The sequence below is a fragment of the Peromyscus leucopus genome, chromosome 22 (genome assembly GCF_004664715.2).
Source record: "Peromyscus leucopus breed LL Stock chromosome 22, UCI_PerLeu_2.1, whole genome shotgun sequence".
NCBI lineage: Eukaryota > Metazoa > Chordata > Mammalia > Rodentia > Cricetidae > Peromyscus > Peromyscus leucopus.
Genome location: NC_051081.1, coordinates 9,474,539 through 9,492,916, shown reverse-complemented (window position 1 = coordinate 9,492,916; position 18,378 = coordinate 9,474,539). Strand labels below are relative to the sequence as shown.

At 37.1% G+C, this 18,378-nt stretch overlaps 1 protein-coding gene across 1 annotated transcript in view; it reads right to left on the bottom strand.

The window, feature by feature from the left end:
* Positions 1–13,144, bottom strand: part of LOC114688745 (vomeronasal type-2 receptor 116-like) — a 58,220-nt gene extending 45,076 nt beyond the window's left edge. Inside the window, exon 1 of the mRNA XM_037198001.1 lies at positions 12,951–13,144. Within this exon, the coding sequence (XP_037053896.1) occupies positions 12,951–13,144 (194 nt within the window). The remainder of the gene's footprint in view (positions 1–12,950) is intronic.
* Positions 13,145–18,378: the final 5,234 nt, after the last annotated feature.

Here is an 18,378-nt window from a genome sequence, read left to right as displayed (position 1 = left end):
CTACACCTACATTCCAAAAAAATGGATTATGAATGTTTGTCTTTGTTTAGGGGTTGTTTAAAAATTGTTATTTGTCATAGTCTAACTCTTTCTAAAAGAAGAAAGAGGGATATGATACAGAAACATATTATATAGAAATAATAGGATAAAAAGGAAGATTGTTGAATCTACTCTGAAAAAAAAGAGAGAGATAGAAATAATAGGATAAAAGGGTAGATTATAGAATCTACTCTGAAAAGAAAAAGGGGAGGGTATAGATATGATAAGATAAAAGGTAGATTATTGAATCTATTTTTAAAATACAACTATGAGTTTTAAATATTTTACATTGGATTGGATTTTTGTATATTGATACAAATTTGAGATTATTTTTGTTAGAACATACTATACATACATTTCTTATCTTATTCAAGATATTGTACCTATATAGCTAATTTAAGAATATTATGCATTTTTTTTAGTCTTTGAAAGTTATTACCAACTAATTATGATATAAAGAAATGCAAGTTAGTAGTTAGTCACCTATTACAATTGAACTTATAGTCATATTAGGTATGTTTTCTAGGTCAAACAGAAATATATTTTAGGTAGACAGGTCAACTTCAAACACTTCATGTTCTACAGAATATGGCATATAAGATGTTTTAATAACATAGTTTTTTTTTAATTGGAACAATGATAAAATTCTTGGCAACTCCAACCTACTTCAGAGATGATAATGGATGTCAAAGAAATTCCTTATGGATTTACATTCTTTGTGGAAAAATTTAACCACTGGGCAAAAAAAAAAAAAAAAAAAAAATACCCTTGCCTTGATGGCCGACACTATGCTGTCCTAATGGGACAAACAGGATACAAAAGAAAGGACTGCCTGATACAAACATTGACAAGACAAAGTAGGATAGCCCTTCAGAAAATCCTACTTCATAGAAAAGTCTGTCAGATATGCTAAACCTAGGATGACGATCCAGGCAGCCAACTGTTCCTGTCATTTCTGACATTTTTTGGAAGTTGCTTGTTTGCACTTCCTGCTTACTTAGATAATATTATTTCCTTCTTGGGTCTTTGATGGAGTTGAAGACTAGATATTTACAGTTTTCCTCATTAACAAATTCAGAAAAGAAACTCACTAATGGGGTATAAAGTGTGCAAGTTTGAAAGACATCAAAATAGAGTTTTGGGTTGGTAATACAAGTTAGGATAGAAAGTGAATAAGGTACAACATTTTGGACTCACTGAAATAGGATAAATAATGGAGTATTTTCTCTGAATCTGTCAAATGTTAATGGACGGGACATTGTTAATGTAATTCTTGATTGTATATATTGTATATAGTTATTGTACTTATGTATATAGATTTACTATATAGGTTATAACTTTCTTGTAGCTGGAGATTTCTCTAGTCCCACCAGGGCCTGTAGCCACTCAGACCCAAATAAACACACATACACTTATGTTATTTATACTGTTTGGCCTAATGGCTCAGGCTTCTTGCTATCCAGTTCTTATATGTTAAATTAAGCCACTTCTATCAACCTATAAGTTGCCACGTGGCTTGTGGCTTAACAGTACTTTCACACCATGCTTCCTCTGTCTCTGGCTGATGACTCCTGACTCAGCCTTCCTGTTCCCAGAATTCTCCTCTCTTCTTATCCTGCCTATACTATACTTCCTGCCTGGCTACTGGCCAATCAGTGTTTTATTTATCAATCAATCAGAGAAACACATTCACAGTGTACAGAACATCCCACAGCACCCTCTTTTATGATTTTAGACAAAAAAAGGGGAAATGTGGTGATACATTTTGCACCCTACTAAAATTTGCCTGAATATCAGAGAACAGAACAAGCCACTAGATTAAACATAGAGGCCAAGCAATGGTGGCACACAAATTTAATCCTGGCACTGAGTAAGCAAAGATCTGCCTGGATCTCTGTGAGTTCAAAGTCACACTGGAATACCTGAGATTGATTCAGTCTAGGAGAGAAACAGAGCCAGGCAGTGGTAGCACACACTTTTAATCTCAGTTCTTGGGAATCACATACCTTTAATCCCAGCACTAGGAAGGAAATAATATGGCTGGGTGAAAAAAAGGTATATAAAGCATGAGAAGACAGGAACTAAGCGCTTTTTTGTCTGAATCCCTTTTTGGCTAGTCCCCTTTCGACTGAGGACTCAGAGACATTCAGTCAGAGGATTCATGGAGTTGGTGAGGTAAGAAAGAGCTGTGGCTTATTCTTTTATCTCTCCAATCTTTCAGCATTTACCCCAATATCTGGGATTTTTATTAAAAGATCTTTTAAAATTCAAGCAACAGGCAACAGTGGAATTAGTAGACACCTTAAGTGTGGTGATATTGTGTCCCCCAATATATTGTACACCATAATAAACTTATCTGGGGTCAGAGAACAGAACAGCTACTAGATAGACATAGAGGCCAGAAAATGGTGGCGCACGCGCGCGCGCGTGCGCACACACACACACACACACACACACACACACACACACACACACACACCCCTTTAATCCTACCATTCTGGAGACAGAGATCCATCCAGATCTCTGTGAGTTCAAAGCCACATTGGAATCAACCAGGCCTGGTGACACACACCTTTAATCCCAGGAAGGGTGGCAGAAAGCAGAAAGACATATCAGGCATGAGGACCAGGAACTAGAGCCCCTTTAAGCTATGAGGCTTTTAGCAGCTTTTCAGCTGAGATCCTTTTCAGATGAAGACTCAGAGCCTTCCAGTTTGAGAAAACAGGATCTGCTGAGGAGTTGGCAAGGAGAGGTTAGCTGTGGCTTGTTCTGCTTCTCTAATCTTTCAGAATTCACCCCATTACCTGGTTCCCTGGTTTGTTTTTCATTAATAAGACCTTTTAGAAATTCAGCTACACTTAGGCTAACAAATAAATAGAATGTGCAAGCAACAGTTTATTTTTGTTTTATAGTAAATGGACATAATGTCCCATAGACCCCTAAATATTACAGGCTACTGCCAATGCTCTTTATTGCTCTCTATTACACAATAGTAAGATCCTAATGCTAACACACACACACACACACACACACACACACACACACACCTGAGTCATAGAACATGGAGAAATCAGGTTTGAACTGACATGGAAGCTTTAGCCACACTGGGTAACTATCCACTGCTCTGAATGTCCATACACTAACAAATGAGAACAGTAATAATAATAACATTGTAAAAATACACAGTAACTGTCCTGGCAATACATGCCTACTAGTACATTAGTGACACAAACATAGTGACAGTAAACAATAAATTTTGGAATAGACTTGATCCAATGCCAAAATGTAAAAGCCATACCATGCACTTTAAATGAGGCAAAAAAACAAACCAAAAAAATAAAAAATAAAAAACACCACCTGTAGGTAGATATGTTACATGTCTTAGGGAAAAACAATTTTTTTTTTTGTCTAAATGTCCAAAGCATTAAACAAACTCTTTTTTTTTTTTTTTTTGGCTTTTTCAAGACAGGGTTTCTCTGTGTAGCTTTTGGAGCCTTTCCTGGAACTCACTCTGTAACCCAGGCTGGCCTCAGACTCACAGAGATTCACTTGCCTCTGCCTCCTGCATGCTGGGTTTAACGGCATGTGCCACCCTCACCCTGCTCAAACAAACTCTTAATAACTTCTGGTGATAGTGTCAGAGTAATGCATCTGTCAACCCTCATTGTAGAAGATATAATCTGTGGTAAATAGTGATTATCAGTAATATCTGCAATTGCCCAAATGAAAAGAATAAGAAATTGTCGAATGCTCTGGCCTAAATATACCGCGTGTCCTCCTCTGAACTTTGAGGATCAGTGTAAAACATGGGAGAAAAGCAATCTAAAAGCTAGATGTGTTAGAGGACTACAAGAAAATAGTGTCTTCTGGACACAAGAGGGCAGCTCCAGATATTAAATCATAAAAATTTTGGCAACATACAAAAATGATGATAGACCACCTAGACAAAATCCTGCCACAGAGAAGGGTTTGGACATGAAGTAAAATCCATAAAGGAGAATCAATTGAGAAGTGATAGCTCCTGGGAAAGGTGCAGAAATGGAAGTTATGTTTAGGAGTGTAGCCTCTGGCGTGTGGAAAGATGGCTCAGCAATTAGAAGCACTGGTGTCTCCATCAGAGGATGCAGGACCAATTCAAAGTACCCATAAGGCAGCTCACAACTGTGTGTGATGCCTGTTTCAGGGTATCCAATTGCCTCTTCTTACCTCCACAGGTATACATAGTCATGGAAGCAGACAGAACATCAATACACATTAAATAATGAAATAAAATAAAATTTAAAAGCAATGGTAATTTAACATAAAAATAATTAGTCATTGCAAGCCTGTGACTAATATCAAATTAAATGGAAAGAAACACAAAGCAATTCCAGTAAAATTAGGAATGAAACAAAGTTGTCCACTCTGTTCATATCTATTCAATATAGTACTTGAAGTTTTTGGTAGAGCAACAAGACAACTGAAGGGGATTAAAAAGACACAAATTTTAAAGTAGTCAAAGTATTATTATTTGTAGAGTATATGATCATAATCATAAATGACTCTTAAAATCCATCAGGAAACTACTATATCTGATAAACACTTTCAGAAAAGCTTCTGATACAAGATTAAAAATAAAAAGTATCCTACTATATATAAATGATCAGAGAAATAGATCTTGGAAACAACATATTTCATAATAGCCTCAAATAATGAAAACTATCTTGTAGAAAGTCTAAGGAAGCAAGGGAGAGATATGTATGATAAAAACTTCAAATCTTTTAAGAAATAAATTGAGTAAGATATCTGAAGGTAGAAAAATCTCCAATGCTCATGGATCAGTAGAATTAATGTAGTAAAAATGGCCATACTAGCAAAGTCAATCTATAACTTCAAAAAATTGCCATTAAACTGCCAACACAGTTCACAGATCATGAAAGGACAGTTCATAATTTCATACAGAAAAAAAAAAAACAGGGTATCTGTGTGGTGACATTTTATTTGTATATACCAGTAAAGCTCATCTGGGGATCAGAGGGAAAAGCCAACCACTATGTTAAACATGGAAGTCTGTCAGTAGTAGCACACACCTTTAATCTTAGCATTCAGAAGGCAGAGATTCATCCAGATCTCTGTGAGTTCAACGTCACACTGGGAACCAGAGCCAGGTATGGTGGCATACACCTTTAATTTCCAGCACTAGTTACCATAGAGGACTGGAGGTCTGTACAGATATACAGGAAGTGATAGATAGGGGCAGAAAGAGGAAAGTGATGTAACTGGGTGGAGAGAGGAAATAAGATGGCAAGACACAGAAAAGGATATAGAAGTGAGTATACAGGCAGTAGTTCTCTTTTTGGCTTAGTATTTCCTAGAGGTAAGATGTGGCTGCTTATTTCTGCTTCTCCGATCTCTCAGTTTTCACCCCCAATATCTGGTTTTTGTATTAATAAGATCATTTAGCAATTTATCTTACATAGCTGAAACAATTCTAAACATTAAAATAACTGTTGTAGGGTCCATCCTTCCTGATTTCAAGTTGTACTACAGAACTATAATAGTGTATATCACATGAGATTGGCATAAAAATTGACACATTGATCAATGGAGTTGAACTTAAGGCTGAGATATATATCCACAGACACATAGACACATGATTTTTGATAAAGAAGCCAAAAATTCACACTTGAAAAAAGCATATGAAACCAATGATTCTGGTCAACCTTTATGTTTGCATGTAAAAGAATGCAAATATTCATCCTTCTACAAAAGTCAAGCCCAAATTGACCAGAGACCTCCACATGAAACCATGTACAATGAACCTAATAAAAGGAAAATTGGGGAATATCCTTGAATTCATTAGCAATTGATATGATCTGAACAGAACATCAATAGTGCAGGGACTAAGATCAATATTTAATTAATGGGACCTCATGAAATGGAAAAACTTCTAAAAGACAAAGGACATTGTCAAACAGACAAAGAAGCAGCCTTCAGAATTTTCCCCAACTGCACATCTCATAGTGGACTAATATCTAAAATACATAAATAACTCAAAGAGATAAAGTTCAAAAATCAAATAATCCGATTATGAAATGCAGTGCAAATCTAAACAGAGAATTACCATGGAAAAATTTCAAGTTGCTGAGAAACAAATAAATGATCAAAATCCTTAGCCATCAGGGAAATGCAAATCAAAACTACTTTGAGATTCTATCTTACACGTGTCAGAATAACTATGATCAATAACACACGTTCATGCTGGCAATAATGTGGAACAAGAGGAAAACTCCTCCATTGCTGGTGGGAGTACAAGTTCATACAGCCACTATTGGAATAAAGATGGTGGTTCCTCAGATAATTGAAACTGATCTACCTCAAGACTGAGCTATACCATAAGCAAAATGACATTCCATCCTACCACATGGATACTTGCTCATCTATGTTCATTGTGGCTATATTAAAAAAAAAAAGAAATTGGAAACAACTTGTTCCCTCAACTAAAGAATGGATGAAGAAAAAGTGGTTTATTTACCTAATGAGTAATACAGAGAATTGAGAGACGGCTTAGTGGTTAAGAGCACTGGTTACTCTTCCAGAGGTTCTGGATTCAATTTCCTACAATACACAGTGGTTTGCAGCCATCTGTAACTCCAGTTTAAGAGGATCCAACACCCACTTCTGGTCTTGAAGGCTATTATACAGATAAACATGCAGGCAAAATACCATATACTTAAAATAATAAAGTTTAAAAGGTGGCTGGAGCCGGGTAGTGGTGGCACACGCCTTTAATCCCAGCGCTCAGGAGGCAGAGCCAGGCAGATCTCTGTGAGTTCAAGGCCAGCCTGGGCTACCAAGTGAGTCCCAGGAAAGGCGCAAAGCTACACAGAGAAACCCTGTCTCGAAAAACCAAAAAGAAAAAGGTGGCTGGAAAGATGACTCAGCCTTTGAAGTCTAGGATCACAACCAAAAATATAAGAGTATTACTCAATTGTTACAAAAACAATGATATTAAAGATGGTTCATGGTGACACATGCATTCTGGAGGCAGATATCTGAGTTTGAGGCCAGCCTGGTCTAAACAGCAAGTTCTATGACAGCAATGGCTACACAGAAAAACTCTGCCTGGAAAATAAAAAAGAATAAGAAAAAAATTGCATTATGAAATTTACAAGCAAGTGGATTGAACTAGAAAACATCATCCTAAATGAATTAGCCCAGACTCAGAAAAACTAATATAACATGTATTCACTTATAAGTAAATATAAGCCTTTAAGGAAATATTAACTATACTGTAATCAGTAGACCCAGAGAAGTTTGGTAAAATGGAGGGATTTGAGGAAACACAGGGCTCTTCCAGGAGGGAGAGATGGATTTTATGGGTAGACTGGGTGTGGGTGGGGATGGGAGTAAGTTAAATAGTTTGGGAGGAGATGGAGTGGAAGGAGAGAGCATATGGAGAAAAGCCTGGAATTGGGGAGACTTTGTGGAAACCAAAGGCAGTGAAAACTTCACATAACCTATGTAGGAAATCCTAATGAGAACACCTAGTTATGGGGGATAATGAGTCTCAACTGGCTATCTCTTGTAGTAAGGTAAAGCTTCCAGTGGTGGGACTGGGCTGGTGTTTGCCGATTGAGTTGTTGGCCAAGAGCATCCCATGAAAATCCCCCAAATTTACAAGCTTATGCTAACATAAAAGGCTGGTCTTCTCAAACTGACAGTGGGGCCCCACTGTCAAGATTAACACCATACAACTCATTGAACAAGGAGAAGCCAAGATGGTGCTTACATGGAACCTTCATCACTATGTTCCAGTCTTTTTGGTGTGGGAAGGAACGCTGCAGGCTAACAAACAAGACATCTACACATCAACCCAGCTGCAAAATCTTTGACCTATCATCTATATTGACAGCAAAATATGCAAAGGCAATGGTGGCACTGATCACTTCTTGTATAACTAAAAAACCTTAGAGTAGATAGCCCAGAAGTCTAGGGCAAAACCAAAGGTATTTGTCAAAAAAAATCAATATTATGATTCCTAATAATATTCTGCTATACTTGTAGAATAGTGTCTTTTCCAATTATCATCAGAAAAGATTCCTCTGGCATTGGATGGAAACTGATACAGATATCCACAACTAGACATTATGTGGAAAGAGTCTAAATTAAGGATCTCCATCTAATCTCTTCCCTCAGAGTTTGGGGATTCTATGGAAGAGGAAAAAGAGAATTTCTAAGAGTCAGAGGGGATAGAAGACACCAGAAGAGCAACCCCTCTGAATCAACAAAGCAAGGACCCTATGAGTTCACAGAGAGTGAAGCAGCAGGCACAGAGCCTACATGATTTGCACCATGTGCTTAGCATATTTATTATTGCTATTGACTTACTATTTTTATGGGGATGTTAGCTATGAGAAAAAGTAGGACTCCGATGTTTATGATGGATCTTATGACTCTTTTCTCCAGTTAGAGTGCCCTGTCCAATATCCATATGATAGTTTTGCTTCACCCCATTATATCTTACTTTGTCATGGTTGTTATCTCTTACAATACAGCTCTTTTCTGATGAGAAAGAGAAAAGGAGTCAATCTAGAGAAGAGAGGAGGAATGAACAAACAGAAGTAGAGGAAGGGGGAACTATAATCAGGATATATTATATAAGAAAATAAACAAGTTTTTTTTTAAGAAGAATGATTTACTTTTTATTTTTATGTGAATTTGTGCTTGGCCTGAACATATGTCTGTGTAAGAATGTAGGATCATCTGGAACTGAACTTACAGACAGCTGTGAGCCACCAAGTAAGTGTTGGGAATTGAACCTGGGTCTTCTAGAAGAGCTACCAGTACTCTTACCACTCTACCATCTCTCCAACCCCAAGATTTTATTTTCAGTAAAAGAAAAACAATAAAATTTTATTATAAAGGACAGAAACAGTAACAAAAGGTTTTTGTAAAATAAAAAAGCCCAACATCAGAAAAAAGCACAACCAGGCACAAATGGGTTCACAGCAGAATTGTATCACACTTTCAAAGAAGAGTTACAAATAATACTCCTTTACTTGTTTTCTAAAAATAGAAACAGAATGATAACCCCTAAAGTCATTCTGTAAAGCCAATATTACTTTAATATACAAAGCAGGTAAGACACAACATCAGCAATGAGAAAATAAACACAGGAGCAGTGTGAGAGAATGGAGAGGGGAATAGGAAAAAGCAGACAGCTAGAGAGGCCTCCAGAAATCCACAAAGATTCCTCCACTGTAGACTACTGGCAATGGTCGAGAGAGTGCCTAAGCTGATCTGCTCTGGTGATTGGATGGCTGAACACCCTGGCTGTCGTGATAGAACTCTCATCCAGTATCTGATAGAAGCAGATGCAGAGATACATGGCCTAGCCCCAGGTGGAGCTCCGGGAGTCCAGTTGGTGAAAGAGAGGAGGGATTGTATGAGCGAGAGATGTTGAGACCATGGTTGTAGGAAGCACAGGGACAAATACCCAAACTAGTGGAAGCACATGAACTGTGAACCAATGGTGGAGGATCCCCCATGGAACTGGACCAGACCCTCTGGATAAATGAGACAGTTGATTAACTTGAACTGTTTGGGAGGCCCCAGGCAGTGGAGCCAGGACCTGTCCTTGATGCATGGGCTGACTTTTTGGAGCTTGGGGCCTATGCTGAGACACTGCTCAGCCTTGGTGTAGGGAAGAGGGGACTGGACCTGCCTTGGCTGAATCTGCCAGGCTGGGCTGACTCCCCAGGGGAGACCTTGCCTTGGAGGAGGTGGGAGTGAGGGGTAGATTTGGGGGGAGTGCTGGGGGGTGGTGGGAGAAAGGAGGATGGGGGAATCTGTGGCTGATATGTGAACTTAAGTTAATTATAAAATAAAAATACTATTTAAAAAAAGTACATAATCATCTCAACAGATGAAGCAAAGCCTTTAGCAAAATCCAACATTTTCATGTTAAAATTCCTAAAAGAAGTGTGCTGGAAGATATAAACATTTTATTTTTTATTTAAAAAAACATTATCAGAATATGTTGTATGAAAAAATCCATTTCCAACAGAAAGTGAATTCAATTGATTACAAAATTAATGACAATAATCATTCAAACTTATTACCTGTCAGGGATGTGCAAATAAAAACCACATATCAACATAAGCCAGTTTTTAAAATAATTATCAAAATGAGAAAATACTTGCAAGAATGTCCAGAATAGAAAAATGATACATAATGTTTGTGAGAATGTAATTTACAATAATATCTCTCCCTGACTGAAGTAAATAGATAAATAAATAAAATTTGAAAGTATACATCTAAACTTTGATGTCTTTCTTCCCATTTTTCTAGGTTCCCTAAAGGAAGCTATATCAACATCATATGCAAAAGCCAAAATATATGATAAGATCATACTGATTTTAAGAAGCTACAAAATCTGACAAACACAAGTTTTACATTGTATTTAGGAGTAAATGATTTTCCTTCCTATAGAATACACTTTTGTGTAAACTAAAATGTATAGTATACAAATTTCTGCAAAGGGAAATATTTACTATTTTAAATAATGCAATATAAATTGGAAGAAAATCAATTTCTTTTAAATGAATTTTCATATGGAAACAATGTGAATGTTTTTAGCAATTAGCAATGAATAGAATAATTTTAATGTCCATGGGGTTTCAGTGCACTCTCCTGCCACATCTCACATTGAAATTTCAAATTATTGTTTGAATAGGTACTATTCTACTGAATAAATCATTCAATAATAATTTATAATGAATCAATTATTGGGTAATTGGAAGCTTAGTCTCTTCCATCTTAGATAGATTCAACAATGCATTTTTGGAGAAAACAAGTAGCTTGGGGTACATTGCTCTCTAATGTAATGAGATTGAAAAGTAGAAAAAAAATGTCTATGTACCTTCTCTGCCTACAAATATAAATAAACTTGCCCTCTAACAACAATTGTGCCTAAAGATCATAGGATAGAGTAGGCATATTTTACTTCTTCAATGGCAAATAGTTTATTTCTGGGAGTATGTAATGCTTCCCAGGACTGTACTATAGCTACAATTTTGTATTTCAGTTGGTGTCTTGGAAATGTCCAATTTTGACCAATTGTCATAAATAAAAAATATTCCATATATCATTTTATTTCTAATTATTTCACTCAGCAATCTTTCACAAAGTACTAAGTGGTCACACAAACTGGCTTTTAGAATATAGCTCTAATTTTAGTTAAGAAAGAATAACTCCTGTCTATTCTTTAAAAAATTTACTACTACTGACACCACAATCATCATGTAATATAGATTCCTATACATCTGTTCCATACATGGAAGATATTTTCTCTTTTAAGAGTTTAAATATCCAGCCGGGCGTTGGTGGCTCACGCCTTTAATCCCAGCACTCGGGAGGCAGAGCCAGGCGGATCTCTGTGAGTTCGAGGCCAGCCTGGGCTACCAAGTGAGCTCCAGGAAAGGCGCAAAGCTACACAGAGAAACCCTGTCTCGACAAACCAAAAAAAAAAAAAAAAAGAGTTTAAGTTTAAATATCCACATAGGCCGTTGATGAAATAAATTATTCCTCATTCCTCATTATGGTTATTATGAACCACAGGTTTATGAAATCTAACTAATCAGTCTTATCAAACTTATACTAGACATCTCTGACAATGAACTGAAAATTTTACTAATTTGTCAATATTTACACTAATGTTCCACAATAGCAACCAAAAATAAAAAGGCAACAGATAAACATTAATAAAAATATGGAAGTCGCTAGGCGGTGGTGGCACAAACCTTTAATCCCAGCGCTCAGGAGGTAGAGCCAGGCAGATCTCTGTGAGTTTGAGGCCAGCCTGAGCTACAGAGAGAGTTTCAGGAAAGGCGCAGAGCTACACAGAGAAACCTTGTCTCAAAAAACCAAAATAAATAAATAAATAAATAAAGAAGTCAATCTCAGAAAAATGATGAAATAAAGTGAGCATAGAACCTTAGGAATGTGTTAAATTAAATAAAGTTAACCATACAAATATATGATCATTTTCATATAAGAGGAAGGAAAGTCTTCTAAAACTGGAAAGATGTTCCAGTTTGTAACTCTGTTCCCTGCTAACAAATGTTGAGCTAGACCTATCAGTCTAGGATCTGATCAGCACTTCACTGGTTGCTGCTTTCAATAATGCTTTGTTCACACATAGGCAAAAACACAATGCTGTGATTCTAATTAATTTACACTTCAGCATCTAGAAATTAGAATTTTTGTTATAAAAATGCATTGAGTGAATTCAGTACCTATAGATATGAATGTATCCAAGTAAAACAGAAACAAATTTCAGGCATAAAAAGATCTCACAGATGCCTGTTCTCTTTTTCCTTTTTGGATTGTTGTTTCACATGCTGTGAAAATTGCACAGCGTAAAACAATGGTATGAATTTCATAAAATGTATAAATGGACCCTATATAATGCAATCTATTATTGTATATGATCAGAAATAGCAGTGGTTCCTTGGAAGAAATTGTAGGAATCAAAGATGTGATTAAAGGAACATTATCATATACTGAACTTCTGAGGATGGGATGGGAATCTAGCTATGACCTCTCATAACAGATCTTAGAAAATTGGATCAGATTATGCTTTAATTTACATCACATGACCCTATGCAATTACATCCTGTACTAGGGAAGATTAGGCATGCTAGAGTAAGTTGAGAGCATTAACTCTTGAAAAGCAATTGGTGAAAGGAAATGTCAGAAAAATGCCCTTATTAATTTAAAATCTAATTGATAGTGAGAAAATGCATTTTAGAATGTGCTATAGATTTGGAAAAGAATTCAGAAGAATGTCTACAATAAGTATTGATGAATTCATCATCAGATCCTTGATGTCCAATACAAAAAATGTGTAAATAAAAGAAAGTACTCACGTTTTGACATTCTGATAATGACCTGTGGCATTGATTTTTTTCTGCCAAACAAATAAAGGGATCAGTACAGTAATCACAATGTCCCCTTCTTGAACTATAGTTGCTTTCTTTTTCAAAGCACAATTAATAGGGTCATAAGAGTAGATAAGCTGAGGAAATAGCAAGATAAGGCAGATAAAAACCAACAGGAACATTATTATTACGTCTAAATAGACCTAAGCCTTTTGTGGAGTTGAAGTTGGTAGATGAAACTTTGAGAAGGTTTGAATACATGATAAGTCTGTAGCAATATTTGTGCACATTTTTATCTTGACGGAGAAGTCCAATTGAAAACCCCTGCCAATGTGTTTCTACTTACATTGTTAAAATCCTCTAGAGGAATGTGGAACACTTTCTACCCTGGGGCTCTACATCTGAGCACCTTGTTTTAAATGGAATCACAGGTTGAAAGATACAATTGAGGATTGTTATTCTCATTCCCAGGTGACATGCTATATTGAAGACCACATAGAATAAGCTATATCTCTTCATTAGGGCACTTTTTCCAAAACTAGTACAGAGACACTATGACAGGAGAATATTTCAAGATGATTCAAAATGAAGATGCCTGTTAGAAAGTAGATGAAAGAATGATAGCAGGCCCTTGCACATCAGGGCTTAGCCAAAATTATTAGTGTATCACATCTACCCAGGTCATGCGTAAAGTGGAGCAGCCACACTGAAGCAATGTCCAGTAGAGGCAGGAAACTTTTGTACAACACATCAGAATCTGAGGACCAAACTCATATCAAAATCTCAGTAGACTTGCAAGTGTTTTGTCTTCTCTGAAGAGTTCATGATGATTATGAATTTTTGAGTCAGTCACTCCAGCTCAATAAAAAGTCAACTCACACGTTTTTTCTGAAATTTGACTCATTGTTTGTTATTGTAATGTACATTTTCCTTCATGAATACAAGAATGAATATTTGTCATGATCAGTCTCTACACCCACATCATGTAATTGGTTTACTCTTTATGATTTTCTTTTTTCTTGTATTGAAAATAGATTTTTTTCATAAAATATGTCCAGATTAGTTTACTCGACATGAACTTCTCACAGATTCTCCAGACCTCTCTATCCACCTAAATTGATATTCTTTCTCTCAATCACATTAGAAAACACACAGAGACCTATAAACAATGATAAATTAAAGTACAATAAGAATTAATAAAATGATCTATTCATAACTTGACAAAACAAACAAAAGAAAATGAGTAAAAAAAAAAGCCCTCATATAGATGCAGAGACACACCAGTTCTCATATTTCAGAATCCCACAAAAAGACAAAACTGGATACCATAATGTGTACAAACAATACCTGTTGGTAGCATAACTGGATGTCAACATGTAGAAGATTGTAATTAGATCCATGTCTATAGCCATGTACAAAGCTTAAGTCCAAGTGGATCAAAGACCTCAATATAAAACCAGTTACACTGAACCTGATAGAAGACAAAGTAGGAAGTAGTCTAGAATGCATTGGCACAGGAGACTGCTTCCTAAATATAACACCAGCAGCACAGATATTGAGAGCAACAATTAATAAGTGGGACCTCCTGAAACTGAGAAGCTTCTGTAAGGCAAAGAAGACGGTCAATAAGACAAAACAACAGCCTACAGAATGGGAAAAGATCTTCACCAACCCATCATCTGACAAAGGACTAGTCTCCAAAATATAAAAAGAATTCAAGAAACTAGACATCAAAATACCAAACAGTGCAATTTAAAAATGAGCTACAAAGATAAACAGAGAATACTCAACAAAAGAATCTCAAATGGCTGAAAGACATCTAGGCATTTGCTCAATATTCTTAGTCATCAAGGAAATGAAAATCAAAATGTATCTGAGATTCCATCTTACACCTGCCATAATGGCTAAAATAAAAAACACTGATGACAGCTTATGTTGGAGAGAATGTGGAGCAAGAGGGGAATTCCTCCACTGTTGGTAGACGTGCAAACTTGTACAGATGCTTTGTAAATCAGTATAGTGGTTTCTCAGAATATTGTGAATCAATCTTCCTCAAGACCCAGTTATACCACTCTTGGGCATATATCGAAAGAATCCTCAATCATACTACAAGAACATATGCTCAACTGTGTTCATAGCAGCATTATTCATAATAGCCAGATCCTGGAAAAACCTAGATGACTTTCAACCAAAGAATGAATTAAGAAAATGTGATATATACACACAATGGAGTATTGCTCAGTAGTACAAAACAATAACATGGAATTTTCAGGCAAATGAATGGAACTGGAAAATATCATCCTGAGTGAGGAAACCCAAGCTCAGAAGGACAAACATGGTATGTTCTCACTCATAAGTAGATACTAGATATAAACCAAAGAATAACTACACTACAATCAACAGCTCCAGGGAGGCTAGCTAACAAGGAGACCCAAACAGGGACCCATGGATAGCCCTGGGAAGGGGAGATAGATGAGATCTCCATGAGTAAACTGGGGATGAGGGGGGTCAATGGAGGGTAGGGGGTGGGGGATGAGAACATAAGGGAATGGGATGGTTGAGCTAGAACATGGATGGAGTGGGAGATCAACGAAAGAGATACCATGATAGAAGGAGACATCATGGGGATAGGAACAAACTGGATGCTAGGGAAGTTCTCAGGAATCCACAAGGATGACCCCAGTTTAGACAATAGTGGGGAAGGTACCTAAACTGGCTTTCCCCAGTAATCAGATCTGTGGATACCCTAACCATCATCATAGGTCCTTTCTCCAGTAACTGATGGAAAAAGATGCAGAAATCCACAGCCAAACAACAGGCCAAGCTCTTGGAGTCCAGTTGAAGAGAGAAAAGAGGGATTTAATAAGCAAGGGGCATCAAGATCATAATGGGGAAACCTACAGAGACAACAAAACCAAGCTAGTGAGAACTAATGAAGTTTAGACCAACATGTGTGGAGCCTCTTCATGACTAGACCAAGCCCTCTGCATAAGCAAGACCATTGTGTACCTTCATCTGCTCAAGGGACCCCCTGGCAGTAGGATCAGTATCCATCCCTTTTGTATGAACTGGCTTTTTGGAGCCCACTACCTATGGTGGGATACCTTGCACAGCCTTGAGGCTGGGGGGAGGGGCTTTGACCTGCCGTTACCAAAAGGACCAGAATCTGCTGATTCCCCATGGGAGGCCTTACCTTCATGTAGAAGGGAATGTGGGAGGCGGGGAGGCTAGAGTGTTGGGAGGAGAGATGAGGGAGATCTGCGATTGGTATATAAAGTGAATAAAACAAATTCTTAATTAAAAAAAAAAAATTACCTGTAAGGTAAAAATTTAAAAAAGAAAAAGAAAGATTTTCTGCCACAACATTATGAGACATGAACCTCCAAAGATGCCATTGAATTCTTTATGGGTTGTCCATCTACTAATGGGAATGTAGCCTGCCCTTCAGAGCAGTTTGTTTCCCATTGCATATCAAAGGGGTTGTAGCTGGGTTGGTGACATAACTTTCTCCTCTGGTAAGAGGCAAAATGCCTTCCAAGTACCATGAATACCAGTCAATAGGTTGAAAGCTCTAAGTAGGCACTAGCCTGAATTCTCCTTGTTTAACAGTTTATCCAGTTCTGGTTCTCAGCATTAGGGCATTACCATCAGTATATGCAGAGGAACCAACAGCCTGCACTATTTAGTTGTTTTCTTTTCTTTTTTTTAATTTAATTATATTTTATTTTTCTTTATTAAGAAATTTTCTACTCACTCCTCATGCTATCTACAGACCCCCTCTCCTCCCTCCTCCCACCCCCCAGCCCTCTTTCCCAAGCCACCAGGCATCTCCACATTCCCCAAATCAAGGTTTCCCATGGGGAGTCAGCAAAGCCCAGCTCACTGAGCCTAGACAGGTCCAAGGCCCTTATCACTGCACCAAGGCTGTGTAAGGTGTCACACCACAGGCACCAGATTCCCAGAAGCCTGCCCATACACCAGGGACAGATCCGGATTCCCTTGCCTGGGTGCCCCCCAAACAGTTCAAGCCAAACAACCATCTTCCATGTCCAGAGGGTCTAGTCCAGTCCCATGGGGGCTCCACAGCACCAATGGCCAACAAATCAGGTATAAAAAAGGCATTCTTGTATTGGAGCTTTCATTTGCTGGCAGGAGACATCAAGTTGGGTTTTGTCTCTCCCATTATTTGTGATTCCATTAGATTTATTTCAGATACATACATATTTTAAGAAGCTTCTACTGTAGTATGTTTCCATATGTTCCCTAAACTGTCCTTCCCTGTATTCCCTCCATTATCCTTCTCTTCTCTCTTCCCTTCCCCCTTTTGGTCCTCCTGTTGCAGTTCTCCTCCCAGTCTTTCTATAACTATCTATTATATTTCCCATTCCAAAGAAGATCCTCCCCTCCCTCAAGTCATTTACTCTGAAACACACCTATGTGGTTATATGGATTACATCCTGTTTATCAATTATTTAACAGCTAGTATCCACAAATAAGTGGAAATGTGCAGTATTGTCTATTGGAATCTACATTACATCAGTCTGCCTATTTTTCTTTCTAGCTTCTTCAATTTACCCACAAATTTCATGATTTTTTAACAGCTGATTAATAGCCAATTGTGTAAATATACCACATTTTTTTGTCCATTCATCCACTGATGGACAAGTAGTCAATTTCCACTTTCTGGTTAATACTAATAAAGAGAGCAAGAATGGATATCAAGTGTTGCTGTAGAAGTCTTTGGGTATATATATGCCCAAGAGTTAGATAACTGCATCTTGAGATATATTTAGTCCCACCTTCCTGAGGAACAACCACACTCATTTTCAGAGTGGCTCTTTGCACTCTATCTAGCAGTGGATGAATGTTCCCTTTACCTTCATGTATGTCAGCATGAGCTGTCATATGTTTTGCTGAATTTTGCCATTTTGACCGGTGTAAGATAAAATATCAAAATAGTTTTGATTTGTATTTCCCTGATGAGTAAGGTTGTTGAACAATTTTTGAGTGTTTCTTTCCAACCTATTTGTCTCATCATTTGAGAATTCTCTGTTTATATATATACACATTTTTTTAAATTAAGTTTTTTGTTTCCTTAATAACTACTCACTTTTAGGTTTTATACAATTTCACTGTTATCCAACTACTGCATGTGGGGTCGATTAAAAAAATTCCTACACTGTAGATTGCCATTTTTTGTTGAGTGATGGTTCCCTTGACTATACAGAAGATTTTCTTCCTCATTGGAGACCACTTATTTATTTTTTATCTTAGTGCCTGTATCCTGTTCAGAAAGATTTTTCATGTACCAACAAATTCAAGACCATTATACACTCTAGTGGCTAACAGATTCAGTGTCTCTACACTCATATTGATATCTTGATCCATTTGGAGTTGAGATTTGTGTGAGGTGATA